The sequence below is a fragment of the Leptonychotes weddellii genome, chromosome 12, assembly GCF_054177405.1.
Source record: "Leptonychotes weddellii isolate Sample4059 chromosome 12, ASM5417740v2, whole genome shotgun sequence".
Taxonomy (NCBI): Eukaryota; Metazoa; Chordata; class Mammalia; order Carnivora; family Phocidae; genus Leptonychotes; species Leptonychotes weddellii.
In genome coordinates, this window is record NC_138380.1 from 51,646,032 (window position 1) to 51,671,021 (window position 24,990).

At 36.0% G+C, this 24,990-nt stretch overlaps 1 protein-coding gene across 6 annotated transcripts in view; it reads left to right on the top strand.

The window, feature by feature from the left end:
- The window catches only part of SNX13 (sorting nexin 13), a 124,546-nt gene that overhangs the window by 17,856 nt on the left and 81,700 nt on the right, over positions 1–24,990 (top strand). For all 6 annotated transcript variants that reach the window (XM_081800447.1, XM_081800446.1, XM_081800443.1 and 3 more), the window contains exon 2: positions 24,120–24,232. In XM_081800447.1, coding sequence (XP_081656573.1) covers positions 24,120–24,232 — 113 coding nt within the window. The remainder of the gene's footprint in view (positions 1–24,119; positions 24,233–24,990) is intronic.

A 24,990-nucleotide genomic window follows, 5' to 3' on the forward strand; every position in this document is an offset into this window, starting at 1 on the left:
CTACAGTTCACTCAAAGGGTATAATTCAGTGACTTTTAATACAGAGAATTACACCTCCATTGCTGCAATAAGTTGTAGAACTCATTACTCCCAAATAGAAAAACCCTCACCCTTTAGCCATCATTCCCAAATCTTCCTTCTTTGAGCCCTAGGCTATCACAAATACCTCGCTATGGCTTTGCCTATTCTGAACATTTTATATGAATGGAATCAGAATATGTAGCTTTTGTGACTGGCTTCTTTCACTTAGCATGTTTTCAGGGTTCATACATGTTGTAGCATATATCAGTACTTCAGATTTCTTGTATTGCCTAATGATATTACATTGTATAGGTACACCACATTTTGTGTATCCTTTGATCTGTTGGTAGACATGGGGTTATTTCCATTTTTGTGCTATTCTGAATAAAGCTGGTGTGAACACTTGTGTACAAGTTTTTGTATGGACATGTTTCATTTCTCTTGGGATGTGTGGTAGGAATGGAATTGCTGGATCATATGGTAACTATGTTTAACCTTTTGAGGAACTGTGAACTGTTTTCTAAAGCACCTACACCATTTGACATTCCCACCAGCAATATAGGAAGTTTCTAGTTTCCACATCCTTGATATTATTTGTTATCTCTCTTTTTGAGAGATAGCTGTCTGGTAGGTGAGAAGTGGTATCTCATAGTGGTTTTGATTTGCGTTTCCCTTACGCTTAATGATGTTGAACATCTTTTCGTGTGCTTTTCATGACCATTTATCTTCATTGGAGAAAACGTGTATTTGAATCTCATGCTCTTTTAAAAATTGGGTTGTCTTTTTCTTATTTAGCTTTAACAGTTCTTTGTATATGTAGAGGTTCGTTATCAGATATTTAATTTACAAGTATTTTCTCCTGTTCTGTGTGTTGGCTTTTCATTTTCTTGATGGTATCATTTGAGTGCAAAATTTTCTGATTTTGATATAGGCCAATTTATCTTTCTTTAGTTGATTGTGCTTTTGGTGTCAAAAGGTATTTACATTTTGCAATGTATTTTTTGTAGTTATCTTCAAGAGATAGTATTACTAGTATTGCATAATCGAGACCAAGTAGATAATAGTAGAGCTGAAATTAAGTTGTTGCAGTTTTCTCCAACTTGAATTTTTAAAAATTTTTTGTGAATTTAGTATCATGGAGATGGTGTGTATGTGTTTATAGAAGACTTTACTGAAATTTGAGGGTGATGAAGAGTTGGGTTTACATTGTGCAGTGTTGAGGGGCGCCTGGGTGGCTCAGTCCTTAAGTGTCTGCCTTCGCCTCAGGTCGTGATCCCAGGGTCCTGGGATCAAGCATCTGGCTCGCTGCTCAGTGGGGAGCCTGGTTCTCCCTCTCCCACTCTCCGTGCTTGTGTTCCCTCTCTCGCTGCATCTCTCTCTGTCAAATAAATAAATAAAATCTTTACATTGTGCAGTGTTGGATAATTAACAACCACTATGCTCTTTAGTGGGGAAGCTAACTACAGTGACCTGAAATTCTGCGGTGTTCCTGTTTTCAGTTGCCCTGTTGAGTGTTCTTCATGGTTAGTCACACCCCTGGAGGAGGAAGAATCCTCCCAGAGCAGAGACACCATGTATTTCCAACCTTGCCCTCTTTGCCCCTGTAATTTGCTTACTGCCCCTCGCTAAATTCCTGGCTGCATTATCTCGTGATAATTGCAGTGCTTATCCCATTATTTTTTTCTCCTAGCACATTTTGAGTCTCTAGGTCTTAACTTTGGAGATCCTTTATTAGGCTGGCTTGTTTCAGCATCACTCTACGTCCAAGAATGTTACTCTTGAGGATCATCTCTGTTTATGGTCCAGCTGCCTTTTCACAGTCACTTGCAGCAGTGTCTGCCTTCATCACCTCCATCTTCCTAATGTCATACTTCCTACTAAACGTTTTAAAATTCTTATTAACTACTTAAATAATTACACCTTGGCAATATACAAATAGTATTTTTTTAAAGATTTTCCACATGCAAATCTGTTTTAAAGGACATGTGTGTGTTAAGCTATTTCCTCCTTATTACCATAATTTGACCAACTATATGCCTTGCATCTCAAGGATGTTTCATATTTTTTGCTTAGAGGAGTACAAATGTTATGACAGCCTTTATGATCATAGTTTGCTAGAAATAAATGTTAGTAATAGTGTATTCATTTAAATATTTTAAGTGAATTGTTAATTGAATGCTAATAAAATCAATTAAGGATATGGTGTGTCTTTTGTAGGAAAAGTAGTATGTGCAATCTAAAAATAATGAAGTATTATTTGCACTATAACATGATTTTTGAAAAGTAAACCAATGCAGAAGCATATTTAGTAAAAGTATTGTTTGCTTTTTCCATTTTCAAAACCGTATTTACTTCCATACCTTTCTCTATATTTAAACACACAAGAGAATTTTCTTAAATTTGTAAAAATAAGGTTAAGGTAGTGATGTGAATTACCTTTTCTTGCTTTGATAAGTTTCTGAATTGTTTATCTAATTTTTCCAATGATTCTTGTTTGTTAGTATACTTTATACTGTTATCTTCCCCCTACCCTATAGATAGCAGTTACTCAGTGAACTGATTTGACACAGAAACCAAGGATAAGTGGAACCTAAGTGTTAAGATGCCAGTTGATGATCAGAAAGGAAGACAAACTGTTGAAGATTATTACTAGGAAAAAAAAAATCTTGATTTATATAACATTGATTTGATGATTGATCAGAATACTGTGTGTTCAGTATATACTACTGAGAGCATACTGCATGTGCCAAATGTTATACTTGGCACCAAGAATACATCAATGAACAAAACATACACAGTTTATGTCCTCATGAGACTTATAGCCTATGGCATATATCAGGAAATAAACAAACAATTTCAACATAATGTGATAAATGGGGATATTGGCAAGAGAGTGGTTGAAATGGTGAACTGTGGAGTCCGGTGTAGATAGGGAAGTGGATACAGAAGTGGGCTAAATAAGGAGAAAGTAGAAGAATCAAGTGTCTGCAACTCCGAATGACAAAAATAGATACAGTTGGTATAACTAATTTAGAGCTGGAAGATTGTAGTCAGAGAATAAGATAATTAATTTTCACATTTCCCATTCAGAGAAGACAAGGTGATGATGAAGTCTAGAGTGTGGTCTTACAGTGGCTAAAGTAGAGTTGCACTGGAAGTTGGCAAAGGTGAAATATTAATGATGTTAAAAGTAGAGTGATGAATGGATTATCCATATGTATATTAAATGATTCAAGGTTATGTAGTACTTGGGATAGAGAAGAATGTTGAGTGTCATGTATCAGGAGTTTCGAATGAACAGTTAGGCGTGCCTTCGAGATTAGTAGTTCCTCCCTGTGACCATGTTGAAATAACTTTGGGAACTTAACAAACTACTAATGCTCTTACCTTAATTTTGCTGCACCTCGGAAATCCTAATAGCTAGCTCTCATCCCCAGCTCTTCTGATTTAATTTGTGTGTGGTGTAACTTGGGCAATGGGACTTTAAAATCCCCCCAGGTAATTCCAAGGTGCAGGAATTGCACAGGGACAGAGGTTCTTACAGGAAACTGACTGGGAGTTATGATTGAGACCATGACCCTGCATTAAAAAGTCGGAGTAAGTGATAAATGAAAAAATAAGCAGCCTTTGAGAGAAGTGACTTTTATTTAAAGCAAATAGTGAAGTTTTTGAGGATGTAGGTGTGTGTTTTTTGTTTGTTTGTTTGTTTAACCATGGAACAGCGTAAACCTAGAGGAAAGCTTTGGGTGGGAGGGAAGCAGTGGGAAGTTGGATAATGGAGGAAAAAGCAAGAACAGTACAGTGGTTAGTGTACAAGAGAGTACTGATAACTGAATACATTTATCTTGGTAGTGACCAAACATAACAGGGCATAGTGAGTTCAGAATTGATGTGGAAAATATATTCATTCCATAGTGGGTGACAGTTGCTAATTGGGTAAATGGTTCTCAGGAGTCAGTTTTGACCTTGATGGGTTGAACATCATAGGAAACGCTAGCCTTGTACCCTTCTCTTTGTTATGGGGTAATGGGGTTTGGACTGATTGAGCAAGATCTGTGGAGAGACCCAGAGTTCTGGGCTGTTGTTCCACAGGTTCCCTGGGGAGCAGTTAGAGGCCTGGTTTGTTTGTTCTGACACTGGCAGGTGGCAGCTTTGGAGTGTCAAGGCTTGGTCCATTCTGCATAGCATAGTTCTGCACACTCACTCTGCTGCTTATGTGTGTTTGGCACTCTGCTGTACCTAACACCGGCAAAACCTTTACTCTTTCTTTTACTCTTGATGCTTTTCAGAATGATTGTAATTGTCCAGTTTCAGATTTGTGTACAGCTCTTGATGGGTTTTATTTTTTCCCAGTGTGCAAGAATTGGAGTAGACTTAGAAATTGGCAAACTTCCCCTTATTTATACGTTTGAATTTTATTTTTTGTTTTTTTTTTTTAAAGATTTTATTTATTTATTTGAGAGAGAGAATGAGAGAGAGAGAACACATGAGAGGGGATAGGGTCAGAGGACGAAGCAGACTCCCTGTCGAGCAGGGAGCCCGATGCGGGACTCGATCCCGGGACTCCAGGATTTTCTTGCACTGTTAAAACTTGGAAAATGTGATCATCAGACCTCCCTGTCACAGAGTGCAGCAAATTCTTCTTTTAAAATTAAAGCTTTTCAAATTATAATACTTGCAGTCTGAAAGAGCTACCCTAGTTATGCATATGTACTGTGAAATTAGTTTTGAATGAAGAGTTGATTCAAAACATTTAAAAATTTTTTCAGTGTATTTTTGGTCAAAATAAGGTAAGTAGTTATGTAGTAAATTTAATAACAGCTTGATGTAGAGATAAGAAAATTGTATGCTAAGTGGAAAACAAGACTTGCATAATTATAGTGTATCATGTTAACTAGTAATTAAAATCCATGTGCTTTTACTAAGCAAAATATATGTCATGATTAAAGCTTTTATGCTTTGTTTAATTAGATGATTTTTCATACAGTGATCTTACTTCATATGTGCTTAAATTATGAAACTAAAAGTAATTTTTTGAGGCTATGACACCAAGTAGATGAAGCCTATGATAGGTCATGGGGATTTAGGGTACATCAAAAGGATGCTTGTAACAGCTGGGTTATTACATGCATTTTTATATCTTTTGTATTCATTGTTTTCAAATGTACTTATCAAGGTGGAAATTGAGGCACAGTTATGCTAAATAGTGCTCCTTCTCCTTTTCTTTTTGGATTGCATTCATTGGCTTTCCTGATATTAAGGTGGATATGAATGGTATCCATTTTTCTAAAAGTCAGTTGATATTTATTTAAAAACTACACAGCAATTCAGTTGTCTTAGTCATCTGTGGTTTTATCTCACAGTTCAGTGTTTTTATTTTTTTGTAAATATTTTATTTATTTATTTGACACAGAGAGACACAGCGAGAGAGGGAACACAAGCACGGGGAGTGGGAAAGGGAGAAGCAGGCTTCCTACTGAGCAGGGAGCCCGATGTGGGGCTCGATCCCAGGACCCTGGGATCATGACTTGAGCGGAAGCCAGATGCTTAACGACTGAGCCACCCAGGCGCCCCGCTCACAGTTGAGTTTTAACAATACAGATTCAGATGATTCATAGGAATGTTAAGATTTTTCTTTGGCTGTGATAGCTGACATCTTTTGGCTTGAAATTCTAGGCCAAAATGATTTCTCCTCTACTGTTTGGTGGGAAATTCTGGTAACTCAGGTCAGCATTTGTTATGTTGGAGTATATCCAGAGCTGCTTCCTGAGGAAACCTTTGGCTTTGTTTATTTGTCTTTGCTGTTTTCTCCACCTTATAAAAGTAGGGTTGGGGCGCCTGGGTGGCTCAGTTGGTTAAGCAACTGCCTTCGGCTCAGGTCATGATCCTGGAGTCCCAGGATCGAGTCCCGCATCGGGCTCCCTGCTCAGCAGGGAGTCTGCTTCTCCCTCTGATCCTCCCCCCCTCTCATGTGCTCTCTCTCTCTCATTCTCTCTCTCAAATAAAAAAAAAAAAAAAAAAAATCTTTAAAAAAAAAAAGGGTTGAGAACACTAGTCTCTTTAATTTTTATGGTTTATTTGACTTATAGGTGTATGTGGATTAACTCTAAATCAGAAAGCTAGACAACCAACACGAAGCGATCTCAGGCTGTATGGTCCCAAAGCCCAAAAGAATTGATACTCTTTAATTTAGAGTTAAATTTGGAGTTAATTTAGTCTAACCTCTCTTCTAGATTGTCTTTCATCTATTTTTTATTTGTTTATAATTGTGGTTAGATTCTCTAATTTCTGCCCTTGGATATAGTTTGATTGCTAGAAAACTATAATCTTAGAACACATTAGTTTTACTCTTTGCAGAATTGCCTTCATTGAATTGACTTTTAATGTTTATGTCCACTTCTATTTAAAGTCATTATGAGAAGCAATTTTGTTAAACTTTCTAATGACTTTCCTGCACAACTGTTGTTGAGAACATTAACCAGTACTTCATGCTTTGTTTTTCAGGTAAATTCCTATATGATACAATTCTTTAAAAATTCAGAGCTGCAGATATAGAGTACCAGTTAAATGAGAGGAACCTTGGATATCATCTGTTTCCAACCTGTTTACAGATGAAGAAATTGAGGCTCAGAGAGGTCAGCTATAAGTAGCTGGCCTAGAACCCGGGTCTAGAAATTGTGTCTTCTAACAACTGACCCAGTTTTTTTTTTTTTTTTTTAATTTTTAAAAAATTGAGGAGAACTTGAAATTGACATAACAGAGTTAACCATTTTAAAGTGAACAATTCATTGGCATTTAGTACAGTCACAGTCTTGTGCAACCACCACCCTGTCTAGCTCCAAAACATTTTCATCACCCCAAAAAGAAGACTGTATTCATTATAGTTGCTCCCCATTTTCTCCCTATTCCCTCACTTCCCAGAGGTTGGCATCTGTCATCTGCATTCTGTTTCTATGGATTTATCTATTCTAGATATTTCATATAAATGGAATCATACAATATTTGACCTTGTGTGTCTGGCTTCTTTCATTTAGCACAATGTATCCATGTTGTAGCATGTATCAGTACCTCATTCTTTTTTTTTTTTTTTTAAAGATTTTATTTATTTATTTGACAGAGAGAAACACAGTGAGAGAGGGAACACAAGCGGGGGGAGTGGGAGAGGAAGAAGCAGGCTTCCCCTGAGCAGGGAGCCCGATGTGGGGCTCGATCCTGGGACCCCTGGGATCATGACCTGAGCTGAAGGCAGACGCTTAACGACTGAGCCACCCAGGCGCCCCTACGTCATTCCTTTTTTATGGCCGAATAATACTCTTCTGTATGTAGATACCATAATTTGTTTATCCATTCATTTGTTGATGGACGTTTGGGCCACTTCCATCTTTTAGCTATTATGAATAGTGGTGCTGTGAACATATATGTGCATGTATTTTGAGTTTTCAGTCCTTTGGGGTATATACCTAGAAGTGAAATTTCTGATCATATGGTAACTGTTTCATGTCAGACCTTATCATTTTACATATCCCCCAGTTTTGTTTGTTGTTTGCTTCCCCTCTATTCCACTATGGTAAGATCATGGTGGCTTGAAAAGAAAATGAGCCAAAGAAGAGTTTTGTTTTGTTTTTTTTTTAAAGGTATGAGCTCTCACTTGATAGGGCTTAAGCAGATTTTCAACCATGTTTATTTTTTTTTCCTAGTTGTTTATTGGTTTATTGAATTTTATTTTGGTTTGTTCTTTTCGTTTAAACTGAGTTGAAATTGTACTTCTTCTTTTCCCTTACAATATTTATGTTCTTAGAACCTTTGAGAATGATTTTAGAAGTCTAAATAAATGTCAGTTTATTTACTATCATTTATTTATCAAAATAACATGGAAATAATCAGAAAGAATAAATAACAATGGTTATTTTGGGTACTTTGGGTACTGTCAAGAAGTTATTTGTAGGTTTTAATGGCCTGGAGTACAGGTCAAATTTCTGTGTCTTCCACTTGTGTTTTGGGGATCAATTGGCAAGGCTTGGCAGTTTGTTTTTTTATCTCAAAAATTTTGGGACCATCCCATCACTTTAATGTCTTTATTAAAACAGTGCTTTGTATTACACTTGGTAGATGGATTTTTTAGAAGATTTTAAGTAAATGCTTAAGATGGGTTAAATAGTCCTCAAATCTCTTAAGTTTTTGAGGTAAGGCTGATTTTGATTTAGTTGGACTAAATAATGACCCTCTGTCATTATTGAAGTCTGCCAATTTTTTTCAGTATTTCATTTTTTATTTCATTTTAATTGTCATAAAATGGCCCTTACTAAATTATCTCTTTTCCAAGAAAGAAAAAAAAAAGTTAAGCTAATGTCAACTCTGGAAGAAGACTTAATTGAGTTTTCCTGTTAACAGAGAAAATTTCTTACTCCAAATAAGAGTATAAACCTATATTTATAGTCCATGAGGAAAGAATCTGAAGGTCATTATTATTATTATTATTATTTTTGCTTTAGTTTTAGAAGCTAGAGATCTAACAGGTACACAGAATGCATTTATTTAGCTTTATGAAAAGTATTAGGTATGTTAGGCTTTTTTTTTTTTTTTTTAACATGCAAAGCATGGAATTACTTTAGATGACAAGAATTTTATTATAAAGATACATGATGGAATCAGTAAAATAAGAGCTTTATTAGATATTCATGCTTCACAATAGAACAGACATGGCTGCCCTGCCTGGCTAGCTACCTGGTTACCTTGTGACCGACCCTCTTTAGAATTAGACGTTTGTTAATCCCTGTGCTAGTGCTTTGCTATTACAGTTAACTTTCTGTTACTGTGTTACTGTTGCTTTTATCCCTCTTAGCACCAACTGACAGTTTTAAGAGAAGATCTTATTGGTCACATGAGAGTCACCATTTTCTCTAGGCTGTCTGTGTTATTTGATAGGGCTTTACTGCCAGGCCATGTTACAGAACATTAAATCAGCTATAGAAATCCACCGTTATAGCTGTCTGTGGTCCTCCATGGTGGGGGTCATTTATGTGATTCAGAGCGTGGTGCTGTATTCTTACGGAATCCCTCAGAAGATCATTTAAGGTATGGTAGGCAGGCATTTTTGAGCAAAGTCCAAGAAGGAAGGCAGTGTATCAGGTGAGTACCTTGCTTGTCTAGAAAGGAAGTTTCATAATTTGACATAGTTACTACATTTGCTTTGGGTGCTGCTTTATGGATTTCTGGGGTCTTAGGAGAAAGCCATTTTATGCTCCCAAGTTTACATCTTTCATGTAGTTAGAAAAATTCACAAGACACTTCCAAAGGGTTGCTTTAAGAGTATATATATCTTTGAATTTGTTGTTATGTGTACACATGTACACACCCCTCACACGATCATTGCAAGTTAATTTTTAAGCCATTTAAGTATAGGAGGTCTATAATCCAATTCTGTCTCTTCAAAGTGAGTAAACAAAAGTTGAGAGCATTTCGATTGCCCAGATTTGCATGATGTCTTAGAGCAGAGCTATGATTAGAAGCCAGAATTCCTAACTACTTCTGTGTTAAAGTTTGTAGTGCCTATTTAGTGACTTAGAAAAAACAAAAACGGCTCTGTGTTCCTGGCATTTATCTAATCTTATTTAGGACTTTCCAGTTGGGAATCTTGATTGTAAGGAACAGAAATATACCTCCATTACCTCATATAAAAAGGAGAATTCAGGGAAGTAAAATGGAATGCAGCTGGTCCTATGGGAACTAAAAAGCTAAGGTCTCAACTCTCTGTTTCCCTCTCTTCCTCTCCCTCCCTCTCTCCTTCTTTCCACCCCCCTTTCTTTCTCACTCCCTCCCACTTTCTTTTTCTCTCTTACAGGTAACTACAAAGTCTCTCATCTCAGCTTTTCAGAATGTATTTGCTTCATTTTCAGTTTTTCTCTCAGTTGGCTTCCTTGCTTACTTATTGGCCTATATGTCCCTTAAAATGGCCACCCCAGCCCCAAAATGTACGTATTTTTCAGGTTCATTGCCCATCATTGACTGGCTACAATTTGTACATTTTCAAGTTACTGAGAGAGAGAGCCTAGTCAGATCATTGATGGAGCCAGGTCTCACAAGGTATACATTGTCTGTTAAACAGTAAGTTGGCTTCCTTTGTGTTAGGTGTACACATACCTGGTCTAGACCAGGGTGAATTTGGGAGGGGGGAAAGGTAGATAGGATAGTATGATTCTTGGGGCTTGTGGATAACAGGATGGGATAGGCAGATGAAACCTGCCTTTTACAGATGTAACAATTACTGGTTTTGTATTTCAAACAAAAACTGGTTTGTTTTATAAACTCCTAAATAGGTCTTACATTTGGATGACAAAGACTGAACAGATCTTAGCATGGGACATCATATCCTATACATTTGTGCATTGCTAAGTTCATTAATTGTAAATGAATCTCTGAAGTCATAACTCTCAAGTTATCACTTCTAGATACATGCTTCTAGGGGATATTTCTTTTTAGCTCTCCGCCCCTTTTTTTTGTCAGATTGTTTATCGTATAACAAAAAGGGTCTCCTCCTGAATTCATTCATGTATTCATGCATATCACAGACTCTTTGAATTGTATTACATTCTAGGAATCTTGCTAGCTGTGGGGAGATGAAGTTGAACATGGTACATTCCCTGTCCTAAAAGAAACTTTAAATTTTGGAAACAGCTGTCCCTCTTGCAATTAATTAGAGGTTCAGCTCTCTTTGTACCTTTGAGTCACATCTATCTCACCTGTACTCTTTTTCCTAGATATTTCCCTAGAGCCCAACATGCCTGCAAATCTCTTCCCGTTCATTCCTAAACCTACTGCAGTGCGGTTCTATGTTACTAATGTATTGATCCTGCTCTCAGTAAAATCATCAGTTACCTTCTAGTTGTCAAGTTGTCAAGTCCCCTGGATATTTACTAGTTTATATGTTACTGAACTATTCTCTAGCTTTTGGATACTGCTGATTACTTCTTTCTTGGGGAGATACTGTTCTCATAGCTTCTGGGACTCCACCCATTCCTGATTCTTTTTATACCTTTCTAAGCATGCCTTCTCAGTCGTCATTATGGGCTTTGTTTTTCTTTTTCTGCCCCTTAAAATATTTCAGTATTTCATTCTTGACTTGCTGATCTTGATCTGCTTCATTCCAATTTGTAAGATTACTGTTTGTAACTTCAAATTCTATATCTCTAGCCAGAGTATTCCCTTGAAAATAACTTATATTACTATATCCAGTTGCTTGCTGGCTACCTTCACTTGAGATCTTGTATATTACCCTTGACATGTCCCTTAGTGAACTTGACTCCTTCATCCACAAAACAAAACAATAAACACACTGTTCCCCAACCCTGTTCTCACGTATGTTGTTTGGGGTGACTCTCTGTTCAGTCAGTTATTACTCAAGCTTAAAAAGCTATGATGATGGCTTTTTCTCATGCTCCATGCAGTTAATCACAACATCTATTGGTTGAGTCATATAGATACTTCTCCAGTTTATAGACTTTTGTGCATGCCTACTACCTTTGCCATATTTCTGGCTTTTAGGTAATATGACATAATTGCCCTCCTTAGGTTTTTCTGCCTCCGGGTTTGCCTGTTTCAATTTGTGCAGGTAGTTGATAGAATGGTTTAAACTTGTATATCCCATATGCTTCTCACAATCTACTTTTTAAAAACAACCTTCATTGGCTTCCCCATGGAAGTGTTTCTTGCTTCAGTGCCTACTCCTGTTGTCTTCTCTTTAGCAGTTTCCCTGTTCTTTATCTGGCTATGTTCTTTTACCCTCTGAGAGTGGTCTTAGGTATCACCTTTTCTGGATACTTCCTCTGATTTGCTGTCCTTTCTTCCCTTCGTGCTGGGTCAGATCACATGCTCCTTCTTAGTGCCTTGTATTAGCTGATGCATGCTGTTGTTTTATATTTATATATGTGATTCTCTTCCACAAGACTGTGAGCTTCTTGAGGCCAAGAACAATGCTTATCTTTTAAATCACAGAGCCTGGCTACAGTGGGCATATGATAGACCTCAGTAAGTGTTTTTTTGTTTTGTTTTGTTTTTTTTAAGATTTTATTTATTTGAGAGAGAGTGAGCAAGAGAGAGGGAGAGAGCGCGAGTGGGAGTAAGGGGCAGAGGGAAGGGGAGAAGCAGACTCTCACTGAGCAGGAAGCCTGACACAGGACCCTGGGATCATGACCTGAGCCCAAGGCAGATGCTTAACCGACTGAGCCACCCAGGTGCCCTCTCAGTAAATGTTTGATCAATGAATGAAGGAAACTTCCAGTCTAGAAAAGGCAGATATACATAAATAACTCTGTAGAATTTTAAATAGTGCTATGGAGGCAGAGAATGCAAGGACTGAACGTTCTATCTGCTGAGAGAGATGTGCTTATGAGGGAGGATTTATTTGATGGAATATGTAAGTTTGAGCTAGTTCTTGAAGGCAACTTGATAGAGATTCTTGCTAAACAGGAAAGGTAATCCATACTAGAGGATAGACACAGGAGAACAAGTTGTGCTTATGGAATAACTAGGTATTTCAGAATCTTTTCTAAAGGTCATTTTAACAGTAAGGAGGATAGAATAGAGGGGAGGCAGGAATTGTAGTCTTGCAGGCTATAATAAAGGTCTTGTCTAAGGCTTTAGTGGTGAAGAGGGGAGGTCCCAAGAGATATTTAGGATATAAAGTATAATTAGTTGGATGTGACAATTCCAAGAGGGGACAGTCCAAGATAACTTTGAGATTTATCTTTTCAGTAATTGGATAGGCACTGATGCTCCTTTTAAGGAAGGGAATATAGGAGATATTTAGGGTATGTAATGAGTTTATTTTTGGACATGATGAATTTGAGGTACCCATGAGAAATTTAGGCAGAAGTGTTACGTATGCAGTTCAGTGTAAGTTTTAGACACTCAAGAGGCATATTTGGGCTGGAGGCATAGTTTTTTTGTTGTTTTTTTTTTTTTTTAAAGATTTTATTTATTTATTTGAGAGAGAGTCAGAATGAGAGAGAGCACATGAGAGTGGGGAGGGTCAGAGGGAGAAGCAGACTCCCTGCCGAGTAGGGAGCCCGATGCGGGACTCGATCCAGGGACTCCAGGATCATGACCTGAGCCGAAGGCAGTCGCTTAACCAACTGAGCCACCCAGGCGCCCCTGGAGGCATAGTTTTGAAAGTCAGAGTACATATGAGGCAGTGAAAAGTAGTAGATTAGAAAACAAGATTATTCAGGGATTACATACGTAGAAGACTCTACGAAAGTGAAAACAGTATCTTGGGAATTGCAGGCTTTTTTTTTTTTCCCCCTTTAAAGATGATCAAGGGCATACTTGCAAAGCAGTATTAATTTTACTTGATCTCTTTTATTTCCTTTTATTCTTAACCACTTTAACAGATTTCAGAGATTTCCTCCTTGCAGTCCCTATTTATGATTTCCTTGTTTTCTTCCTTCCCTTTTTCATCCATTGGATTCTTCTTCAGTCTGTTAGTTTATTCTTCTTTAAGTGTTTGTTGTCAGACTAGAGAAAAGGAAAGGCCTAACTCAGGTATGTGAATAGATTCCTTCATGAAGTAGGCGTATGTATTTATACCTTTGCTTCAACTAAGTAATAGGCTATCTGCCATTTTTTAAAACATAATATTCTTGGTTTATCTTTTGTTTTCCCACTTTTGATAATGACATAGTTGTAGACCAGTATTTTGCATCTTTAAAACAGCTGTGAAGTTATGATGATAAATTATATCTTGGACTTAGAATCAGATGGACCTTTCTGCAATTGTTGGTACTGTGGCAATACTGAACTCCTGTTCTTGGCTCATTTTCATGGGGCTTGTTGCCACTCACTTTTATCTCATTGTTGCCTTGCAGGGATATAATTCTACTGATTCCACATTTTTCATTTTTTTAAAAAAGATTTTACTTATTTATTTATTTGACGCAGAGAGAGAGCGAGCACAAGCAGGGGGAGCAGCAGAGGGAGAGGGAGAAGCAGGCTCCCTGCTGAGCAGGGAGCCTGACTCTGGACTGGATCCCAGGACCCTAGGATCATGACCTGAGACAAAGGCAGATGCTTAACCAACTGAGCCACCCAGTTGCCCCCAAATTTTTCATTTTTTAAGAAAAGCCAGAAATCCTGATTTGTATGTGATGTTTTAAATGTTTATTCAGAATTTTTTTAAAAAAATACTGTTGGCCAAATAAAACACACCAGGTTTTGATCCCTTTCTCAAAACTTAAATTCTTTGTAAAGAAGATCAACCAGCATCACCTACTGAGATATTTGAGATATGTTTTGTTCTCTTGCATACGAGGGTAAGAAAGGAAACTTGACTGGAAGCCACGGAAGACTATAGTGGCAAAAGAGACAGGCTCAATCCCTTGGTTTGGAAGATTGAATAATAATTGGGTCTTGAAGTCAAATGGGCTGAGATTTATCCAATCTGCAGTAAGTATCCTGACAGTGAATTCTTGTTACCTTCAGCTCCTTATTTGCTGAGGTCTTGATTCTGAGCACCATGGTCAGTTAGGGAAGATATTTTTCATATTATTTTATCCTGCATATTTAGGTACAGAATTAAAACACCCTCCCTCTCCTCTCTCTCACTGTCTCTTTGTTTCTGTCCCTGTCTCTTTCTCTCTCACCGTCCCCTACTGTACTCTGTTGTTTTGCCCCAAGAATGCAACCCACATAAATAATGTTTCTGTCAGATTCAAGTTCAGAACACCTGATTTACTAAACTAACTCGGAGTGTAATTTGTTAGGGCTTACTGTATTATGTTGATTTTTTTATTTTTGTTGAGTCAAAGTAAAGAATTTTTTTATAGGAAGTCTCCTACTCATTCCATGAGAAAATCAGGGAGATTTGTTGGAACTGACCTTTGGCTTTTCTGTTTGTTCTTCGTGGGAGGGAGGAGTAAGGATTCTTACAAGTGGAAGTTTCATAGTTTTGATTGTGCATGTTTTAGCAACAGCTTTCCCTTGTAAATAAATTGCATTTGTTTAAAAATTAGATCTTACAATTAAAAATTATATTTAAAAAAAGTGCCACAAAATGTTAGAATTTGATGATTAATTCTTGATTTCATTGGCTTTTTTTTTTTTTTTAAGATTTTATTATTAGAGAGAGAGAGAGCACAAGTAGGCAGAGAGGCAGGCAGAGGGAGAGGGAGAAACAGGCTCTCTGCTGAGCAGGGAGCCTGATGCGGGGCTCGATCCCAGGACCCCGGGATCATAATCTGAGCTGAAGGCGGCCAGTTAACCAACTGAGCCACCCAGGTGCCCCTTCATTGGCTTTTGATAGGTATGTGATCTCAGATTAGGTTATGAGAGGTATTTATATACTAGGTGCTCCTGAATAAAGGAAGTGTGATTTTCTTTGGGTGGAGAGGGGAGTCTAAGTGGAATTAGTTGAAGTATGTGCTAATGTATTTTATCAACTAAAATTTTGATCATCTAATAATTTTCCATAACTATGTGATACTTTATATATGTTTGTAGTTTCTCTTAGGGTTTTCTGTATCAGAGTGGTGGATCCCTAGTTTCCCCTACTAAGGTGAGAGATTATGAAATCCATGAAATGAATCTAAACAGTTAATTTTAATATCATAAAAATTATTTTTTTTTACATTTTATTAAAAGGTGAATGAATTTTGAGCTGTTTGACTTTTAGCACTTGTTCTTTTGGGCATTGATAAGGTTGACAGTTTATTATAATTCATGACTGGTGCCAATTTGTTATCATTTTCTTCCTTTGTAAAATCTTTTTGTACTTGTGATTATTTATATGTAGTTTTTTTAAAGACTTTTTGGGGAACAGTTTTCAATTTACAACAAAATTTAGAGGAAGGTACAAAGATTTCCCATTTACCCTCTCCTCCCATATATGCATAGTCTCCCTTCTATATCACTCACAAGAATGGTAGATTTTTGTTGTTGAGGCTGAATTTATATTGACGCATGATAATCCCCCAAAGTCCACAGTTTACCTTGTGGTGTTGTATATTTGGTGGGTTTGAGCAGAAGTATAATAACCTATATCCATCATAATACCACGCTGGCTATTTTCAGTCTTTTAAAAATTCTCTGTACTCTAACCTATTCATCTCCCTATCTTGTCCCTTCCCATTCCCCACCAGCCACTGATCTTTCTATTGTCTCCATAGTTTTGCTTGTTCTAGAATGTTTTATAGTTGGTATCATACCTTCCTCTCTCACCCCCCTTCTCTTACTCCGTAGTAGTGGTGTAGCTAAAAAGGCATCACTCTACTCAAGGTCATGTAGTTTTTCTCCTATGTTATCTTATGGAGTATTATAGTTTTGTCTTTTACTTTCAGGTCTGTGATTTATTTTGAGTTAATTTTTATGACAATTGTAAGATCTGTTGTCTTAGATTCACGTTTTTTTTTTTTTTTTTGCATGTGGATGTTTGTTTTTTTCTAGCACCATTTGTTGAAAGGAATGTCTTTGATTACATGTAGCTTTTTGGAAATTCTTAAATAGTGCATTTATCCCTCACAGCTTACTTTGTTGCCATTTATAAATGGAATCTTTAAATATATTTAGACATAAAAATGCAAATAGCCTTGAGCATTGGGCTTCAGTTCAGTAAGCAAATGATATTCTCTGTCCTACTTTTCAATCAAAGAGTACTTTCTCTGTGGCACACTCTTCAGTAGTCTTAGCATTTGTGAATCTTTGTTCACTTGGAGTTTTTACTTTTGGAAATTACCAGAACTTTAGTACATAAAGTTTATAATCAGTTTTGTGTAGTACCATTTTGATGGAAAAAAGTGGGTAACTGTAAAGAAAAGAGATTTTCTTAACTGCAAAATTGCCTATGGAAGACAATTTCAAAGGAGTTTGAATACTTTATAAGCTCTGGAGGCTTATAAGAAGATTTACAAAATGTAAATCTTTTTATAGTGACACATCACATTTTTATGTTATCATTACATGTGTATTTTACTTATTTAGTTTGTGAGCATATTGAGGGCAGAAACTGATTCATCTTTGTGTAATTAAGACCCAGTACATAGCTACGTGATTGTTACAGAATCATGTGAAACCCCCCAAAATAATTATTTTGAAGGACAGTAGTTCTTATATAAAATGTGTACATAACCACAAAGTAGGATATTGAAACTCATTACTTACTTAGCCTGTCTCTTTCTTGCCCTTTTTTTTTTTTTTTTTTAAAAGATTTTATTTATTTGTCAGAGAGTGAGAGTGAGAGTGCATGAGCACAAGCAGGGGGAGTGGGAGAGGGAGAAGCAGGCTCCTCACTGAGCAAGGAGCCCGATGTGGGACTCGATCCCATGACCCTGGGATCATGACCTGAGCCGAAGGCAGATGCTTAACCGACTGAGCACCCAGGCGTTCCTAGTGATTGCTTTTTAAATTCTTTTGTATGTAAAATATTTATACCATCACAAAATCAGATCTACACAACGAGGTGTTTTCAGATGTCTAGTTCTTATCCCTTCTCCTACCCCATTTTCTTCATTCCTCATAGATCAGTTAAAAAAGTTTCTCTACATCCTTACATTAAAAAAAATAAGCAAATGTGTGTATATTTATAATTCTGTCCCTTTCTTAGCTGAATGATACCTATACATACTTCATTAGTATGTAGTTGAATTTTAAAAATAACCAGGGTAAATATGCTGGTAAAAAAATACAATTTGCAAAATACACAGGATTGGTATTTTCTGTTCTGATATCTTGTTGGATTCTAGTAGCATGTAATTAGAAATTTAACTGTCTTATTCTTTGGTGGCTTTAAAACTTTTGCTTTAATCAGTTATTTTTAAGGGAATACTTTTCCTTTTTGTATGTCAAATATATGTATATATATATACACACACACAAACACATTTATACACACGTCATATGTATGTACACATATATATGTCAGTCTCATTCATAAACAAATTAAAGATAGACTTTCATTTGCCAAATGGGAACATTAGGAAAGGAATCTGTTTTCTTTCTTTTTGATGGAGATTGGAGGCTTATTTATTATTTAGATATCTTTAATTTATTGAGTTATTTATTACATTATATAGGCTCCAAAACAATATGTATACCTAGAAATATGTTGTCTCTGAAAAGCTCTTTTGGTTAATTTAATTCAGCCTTGTGTATCTACTAGATCTTTTAACAGAAATTCAGGAAAGCTTGAGAAAGCAGTTTTTCAGTTTGAGGCTTTGAGTATTTATTGGAAGCCTGTTAAGACTATTCTTTGCTATACTGTCCCATCCACATTTTAGATACTTTTATGATTTTTCCTGTGTAAGAGAAGGTGCTGAATAAATACCATCTTTTGTTTTTTTTATCAATACTGTAGTTATTTCAAGACCCCAATTCAGTGATTCCCAGTGTATGGGCTGTGGGAATGAGAAGGAAGTCTGCAGCCTAGCTTAGTTGGTATCCTGAATAAATAAATACATATTATGAATGTTCCTGCTATTGTTTTCAAACTGTGTGTAGGTATTTTGTAATTGATAGTATCTAGTTTAAAAAACACTATTGTAGCTCATATTTGTCATTAGATGCTAGGAGTCCTAATTGTGTGTAACTGTATGGTAGTCTATGACCTTTTATAACTACTGCTCTAATAAAAAGTGAAGGGTTTGTTCAGGTTGTCAAGTATTTCCCATCCCTTGGGTTTTTAGGAGTCAAAATGGGTATGTATGAAACTGTATGAAACATGCAGTCTGTTTTAAGGGTGTGAGCAGCTATTGATTACTTAATGGCTTACACAAGAAATGTATCTTTAGGGAGTTACAATATATTTTTTTAAAGATTTATTTATTTATTTGAGAGGGAGAGAGCAAGCATGAGTGGGAGAGGGAGAGAGAATCTCAAGCAGACTCTAACATAAGTATATGTATGTATATACATACATATATATGTACATAATTCATTCTTCAAAATGTATAACAGTTGAACAATATACTCCTGTTGTAAGGGAGAGAGTTCTATTATCAAAGAACTAAAAATACATACTCCCAGTTGGAAGAGGTAGGAGAAACTCTCCTGGTATCTAGTAGTTGTTATTTTTGCCAGCTGGGCAGTTAGCCATCTTGGAGACCAGGGTCATCGATTGAGGTATCTATCTTTCCTGGCTCACCAACTGAATTGAAAACACCCTATCACAGTAGTCTTTAATCATCCTCCCAAGAATATGCTAGGCATCTTAAATAGGAGTGAGTAGAAGAGGATCTTTATTCTCTTGTCCCTTTATTCCCTTGTATGAAAAGAGGGGTTTGGGACCAGTTGCTCCAGCAGATGTACTGATGATCCCTGTGTGGCTGCTATTCTGTGGTTTCCTCCCCATAAAGGAAGTAATGATGTGGGTTACTGTCAGCATATATTGAGACAGCCAAAAGAACACTTTTTTGTTCATCAGTTTCATGGAAGAACAAGGTCCAGATTTTTGGGTGACTTTTTTTTTTTTTGCGGGTGGGAATTTGGTATGGGTTGTACTGGAAGGAATGTATAGCTCTGCCTAAAGCCATAAGGTGGGTGGTGGAGGAACACTTCAATTTAGGGTCCTTTTCGTTTTCACTTTTCCTAGACCTTTTCCTTGTCTTGCCATTTCCCCTTTCCCCTGTCCTCTCCTTTTCTCCCCTCCCTCCTCTTTCCATTCCCTCCATTTCATTTTAGTTAGTAAATTAAATATTTCCATTTTTAGTGAGCAGCTTCTTTGTACCAGGCTTTGGTTAAATTATTATATAATGTTGAACGAGACAGGTTCCGTGTCAGGAGTATATGCCATCGAAATTGGAGAAGAACTTCCAACTTATTGTAAGTGGAATAAGGTGGGAGGAAAACAATTTATAGTTGTAATAAGGCCAGTCTCCTTTTGGGTACTTATTTTTGTTGTTAAACTCATATGATTTCTATGACCCAAGTTGGCACTGAAGTATCAATTTTAAGATTCTCAGCACTTAAATTTTAAGATTTAAGGATCAAATCTCACTCTTAAACTTATTAGCTTGCATGACCTTAGGGAGTTTTTTTAAGCTTCTCTGTGCCTTAGTTTCTTTGTTACTAGACTAAGAATAATAATGAACACTAGACATTGGACTCATTTATTTACTCCCCACAACAGACAAATGACATAGTTGAGGAAATTAAGGCGTATAGTGGTTATCTAACTAATAAATAGTAAAGGTAAGATTTGCACTCAGTCTAACTCCAGAGTCCATATTGTTTGGGCACTATGCTGTCCTAACTTATGATTATTTAGTAAGGTTGTTCTGAGAAATAAATGCGGTAAAGTATGTAGAATGTCTTGTACAGTTTTGGTTCTCAAAGCTTTTTAGGTTTTGGAGTTTGTGAATAAGGTTTTGTGGACCTAGAGATTAATTTAGGGGGAATTATAAATATATAGTTGTCTTAAGTTCTAAACAGTTCTGATAGCTTGTTGGAAGTGAAAGAACCACAGACAATGGATTAGCATCTGCATTTTAAGAGTCTGCATTTAAGATTCTTAAAGTTTAAAAAGTACCGGAGTAGATGATGTTCGAAGGTTTCTTCCAGTGCCCAGTTGGTGGGTCAGTGGTTCTAGGGAATCAGATAGCAAGGATATTTTTAGCATTGATTATTGTATTTAGAGAAGAAAATGGTAATATATCAAGTATTATTTTAATGTAAATCACTGTAATAGAGATTTATTTCTATTTTTTGGCTTCCACGTTAGGTCAACTTTTGAGGTAATTAATACCTGTTTGAATTTGTAGAAAGTTTCTGATGTGGTCCAAAATGATCCTAAATTTTATCATCTTGTATCATCTTAGGAAATAATTAGAACTCAATTTTTATATGGTATAAGATCAATTGTTTTCCTTAATCTCACCAAATAATAACATAATAATATCAGCCAGTTATATACATGTGTGTATATATATGTGGGAACAGTAAGAATAATATAAAACTTCGTAGTTTTGCGCAATTCACTATTCTGGTGTTTCAATGAACAGTTTAAAATTTGAAGTTAACTATTGTAAGAGATTAACTACAAAGCAAATGAACACGTGACTTGTTTGAAAATGTGTAGTTTTATTAGTCTATGTAATATAAAAATTTCAAAATTAAAGAAAGGGTCTTCTTTTTTAGATTTTTTTTTTAATATAACAGTAATGTCTGTTTTGTTCACGCTAAATCATTACTACCTGGCACATTGTAGTAGGTATTGACAAATATTTATTGAATGAATAAAAATTTGTGTTTTGATCATTTTGCTGCCATTTTCAAATGAGAGGAGATAAGATTGGGTTTTAGACATTCAAGCATCTCCCCATGTTAACTAACTGCTACATTTAATAATCTTCCCCATATTAACTAATTGTGATTCTTCTTTGAAAATTTTTTTAATTGTGAGAGGTATGATTCAATCAGAAGAAGAAATATTACATTTCTTATGCTCTCTTTATCTATAGCGGTAGCTGCTTGGTTCATTTTTAAAACCTCTTAATATATCTAAACAGTAAGTTGTTTAGCTTTGAAAAACTGGCTAGCAAGCATAAATCTAACTTTGTAAAGAAAGAATAATATTGCAAATATTAGGTCAGACCTCATTCAAGAAAGTAGTTTGAATAAAATATCTGGGTCATAGTCTGGTTTCAGCTTTCCTGAGAGTTTATGAGAACTCTTTGCAGGGAAGTTAGTGGATAAGGTTTTGAATGAATCTTGAGAAATAGCATCTGTTTTACATAGTTGGGTATCTGGCAGTACTGTAATGTGGATCCAGGTACTGGGGTGTTCAGCAGAAGTATTGTCAGAGGGATTAGACTGCTCTGTACTTTATTCTAAATCTCCCTGGCTTACTTTCAGCTCTTAGGAGTCAGAGACCACTTGTGTAGGTGAAATAGTATCCCCAGCTGATTCAGGGAGGAAATCATGAGGGCAAAGCAGAAACTTCATCAGCAGGGCTTTCTGTCCTCTGGTTAAAAAGTGGCCAGGAGGGGCGCCTGGGTGGCTCAGATGGTTAAGCATCTGCCTTCGGCTCAGGTCATGATCCCAGCGTCCTGGGATCAAGCCCCACATCAGGCTCCTGGCTCAGTGGGAAGCCTGCTTCTCCCTCTCCCTCTGCCTCTCCCCCCTCATGCTTTCTCTCTCTCTCTGTATCTCTGTGTCTCAAATGAGTAAATAGAATCTTTAAAAAAAAAAAAAAAGTGGCCAGGATGGGGGCGCCTGGGTGGCTCAGTCCGTTGAGCGGCTGCATTCAGCTCAAGTCATGATCCCGGGGTCCTGGGATGGAGCCTCACATTGGGCTTCCTGCTTGGCGGGGAGCCTGCTTCTTCCTCTCCCTTGGCTGCTCCCCCTGCTTGTGCTCTTTCTTTCTCTCTCTGTCAAATAAATAAATAAAATCTTAAAAAAAAAAAAAAAATGGCCGGGATGAGGAAAAAGGATAGTAAAATTACAAATGAATAAGAATTGCACCAGCCTTATATAAAAGAAGAAATTTAAAAAAACTTCCCCAGAGTGACATAAAAGAGAATATGAACAAATGGAAAAATATTACTTGGGCTAGGAAGACACGTTATTATAAATTCTCCTTAAATAAATTCTAAGATTTCTGTTCATATGTCATCTGGTTGAGAGCTTCTTATATAGTCATATATATATAACTTACATAGCAACCAAATGTAGTTACTTTATTTTTCTTCATAGCACTTATGCCCATCTGATATAACTATAAATTTATTTATTATTATTTTTTTCCCCTTCTGGAATGCAAACTTAACAGAAGTCTGTAAATTATCCGAGTGTGCTTGTCTTTGTCTCCTTACTAGCATGTAGCCTTGTGAGGGTATGTTTTATTCATTGTGGTTTCCCCAGCACCTTGTGCTTATAGCACATAGAAAGCAGTCAATGACTGGCGAATGAGTGAATAAATAAAACTGTCCTTTCTCTCGTAATCCATAGAACTTATTGTCTATTCCATAGTTTTCTGGTCATTAATTTTGTTCACTTTAGCATCTTATAATGCTTTTTATTATTTTCTTTTGGTTCAGTGTCTAATTGTTTCACTCCTGTAAGACATTCTTCTCTGTGCTCCTTGATGGCAGGAATGGGACAAATGCTTCCTTTGTGGACCTCACAGTACAAGGCAAATGGATGTAGGAACTTGTTGAATTGAATACATTTATTTATTCATAATTACTTAAATTGCTAAAATCCAGTTTGCCTTCAATAAAAGGAGTATTTTAAATGTATAATACAGTATAATTCTAAACAAAATAGGGGTTTTTGTTTATTTTTAAGGACTGAGAATTTTTGGAGATGTTTTTTGAGCTCATGGTATATGTTGGTAATTGAAATTTGGAAGTTGTGCAATTATAATTTTACAAATTTCTGGACACAATTTGAGTAAAAAACAATTTTCGGTGAGATGTGGATTTCTTACTTTGAAATTTTAATTTTTTAAAAATGTCTTGTTATGCTGTAGTTTTGTTGGAACTTGGTTTTAAAATGAAATATTCTAGGGGCGCCTGGGTGGCTCAGTTGGTTAAGCGACGGCCTTCGGCTCAGGTCATGATCCTGGAGTCCCTGGATCGAGTCCTGCATTGGGCTCCCTGCTCGGCAGGGAGCCTGCTTCTCCCTCTGACCCTCCCCCCTCTCATGTGCTCTCTCTCTCTCTCATTCTCTCTGTCTCAAATAAATAAATAAAATCTTTAAAAAAAAAAAAAGAAATATTCTAAACAAGTACAACTTTGTAGTCTACCTAACTTTTTATATATAAATGTTTTCATAAATACTTTTTTTTTTTTTACCATTTCTCATGCCAGCATATCATTCAACAATTTGTGTAATGATTGCTTGCTGTGCATTTACATTGTCACTACATTTTAAAAAAATCATTGCTGATGTACTTAAATACCTTTCTGCATATAGATTTTGTATATTATTTCTTGGAGATAAAGCTCTAAGAATGTAGTTAACATTTTCAAAAGTAAATACGTAACAATTACTGAAATAGTAACTGTATATGTTTAAAAGGAGAAATGTAAAACTATGTAAAAGTTTTGTTGGTTCTTTTCTAATTCTTATGGACATTTATTTATTAAACATTTTTTTTCTTTGCTTTATTTCAGACCAGTCTATCCATATGGGGATGGGGAAGCCTTGGCATTGTCCTTTCTCTAATAACCTTTGGACCCTTTGTAATATTTTATTTGGCCTTTTATATCCTCTGCTTTGTGGGTGGGTAAGTATTCTCAATGATAATCTTACAATTCAAATGTCTTACACTTGTTAGAAATTGAAACAAATCACCATGAAACCTCAATAAGAAGAAAAAAAATGACCATGAGAAATGGTAGTATGATTTGTGAATGCTATTTTTGCAAATTATTTTTTTACCAAAGTTAAATAAAGTAAAATTAAGATATGCAATATAATAAAAGTGGTGGCGTTAGTTATTTGTACCAGAAATATGGATAGTCATCTTCAAAAAATTTTTTGATGATATAAAACTTTTTTGTATAATTTGAAAAGTTTTAAAGATTTTTTATTCCTTTTGGTGTTGTTATTATGTTTTAAGGTGGAAAATTTTTTTATCTATTACAATATTAACAAGATAAGTAAGTTAAATTGAGATGACTCATCAAGTTTTACATAGTATAGAAGATACTGTTTCATTGATTAGACTTCATACAATAATATTAATTATTTCCCTTAGTGAATGCTGTCATTTTGTTACAGAAAATTCAAACATCTGATTTTGCTATTTTCTCTTCATTGTTTATTTGATTATGCTTTACATTGAGTTGATAAACGTTCGCAAGAGAGGTTTCGGTCATGATTTAGTATAGCTTCCTATGTGGAGCATTTGGTTCAGATGTGAATTGTATCTAAGAAGAGTACAGAAAAGAGAGGTGGATGCTTGTTACTTAGATACTCAAACCAAGGTAGCTTAACTGAGCGAGTATTTTGTTGTTACTATATATATCTATATATATGCTT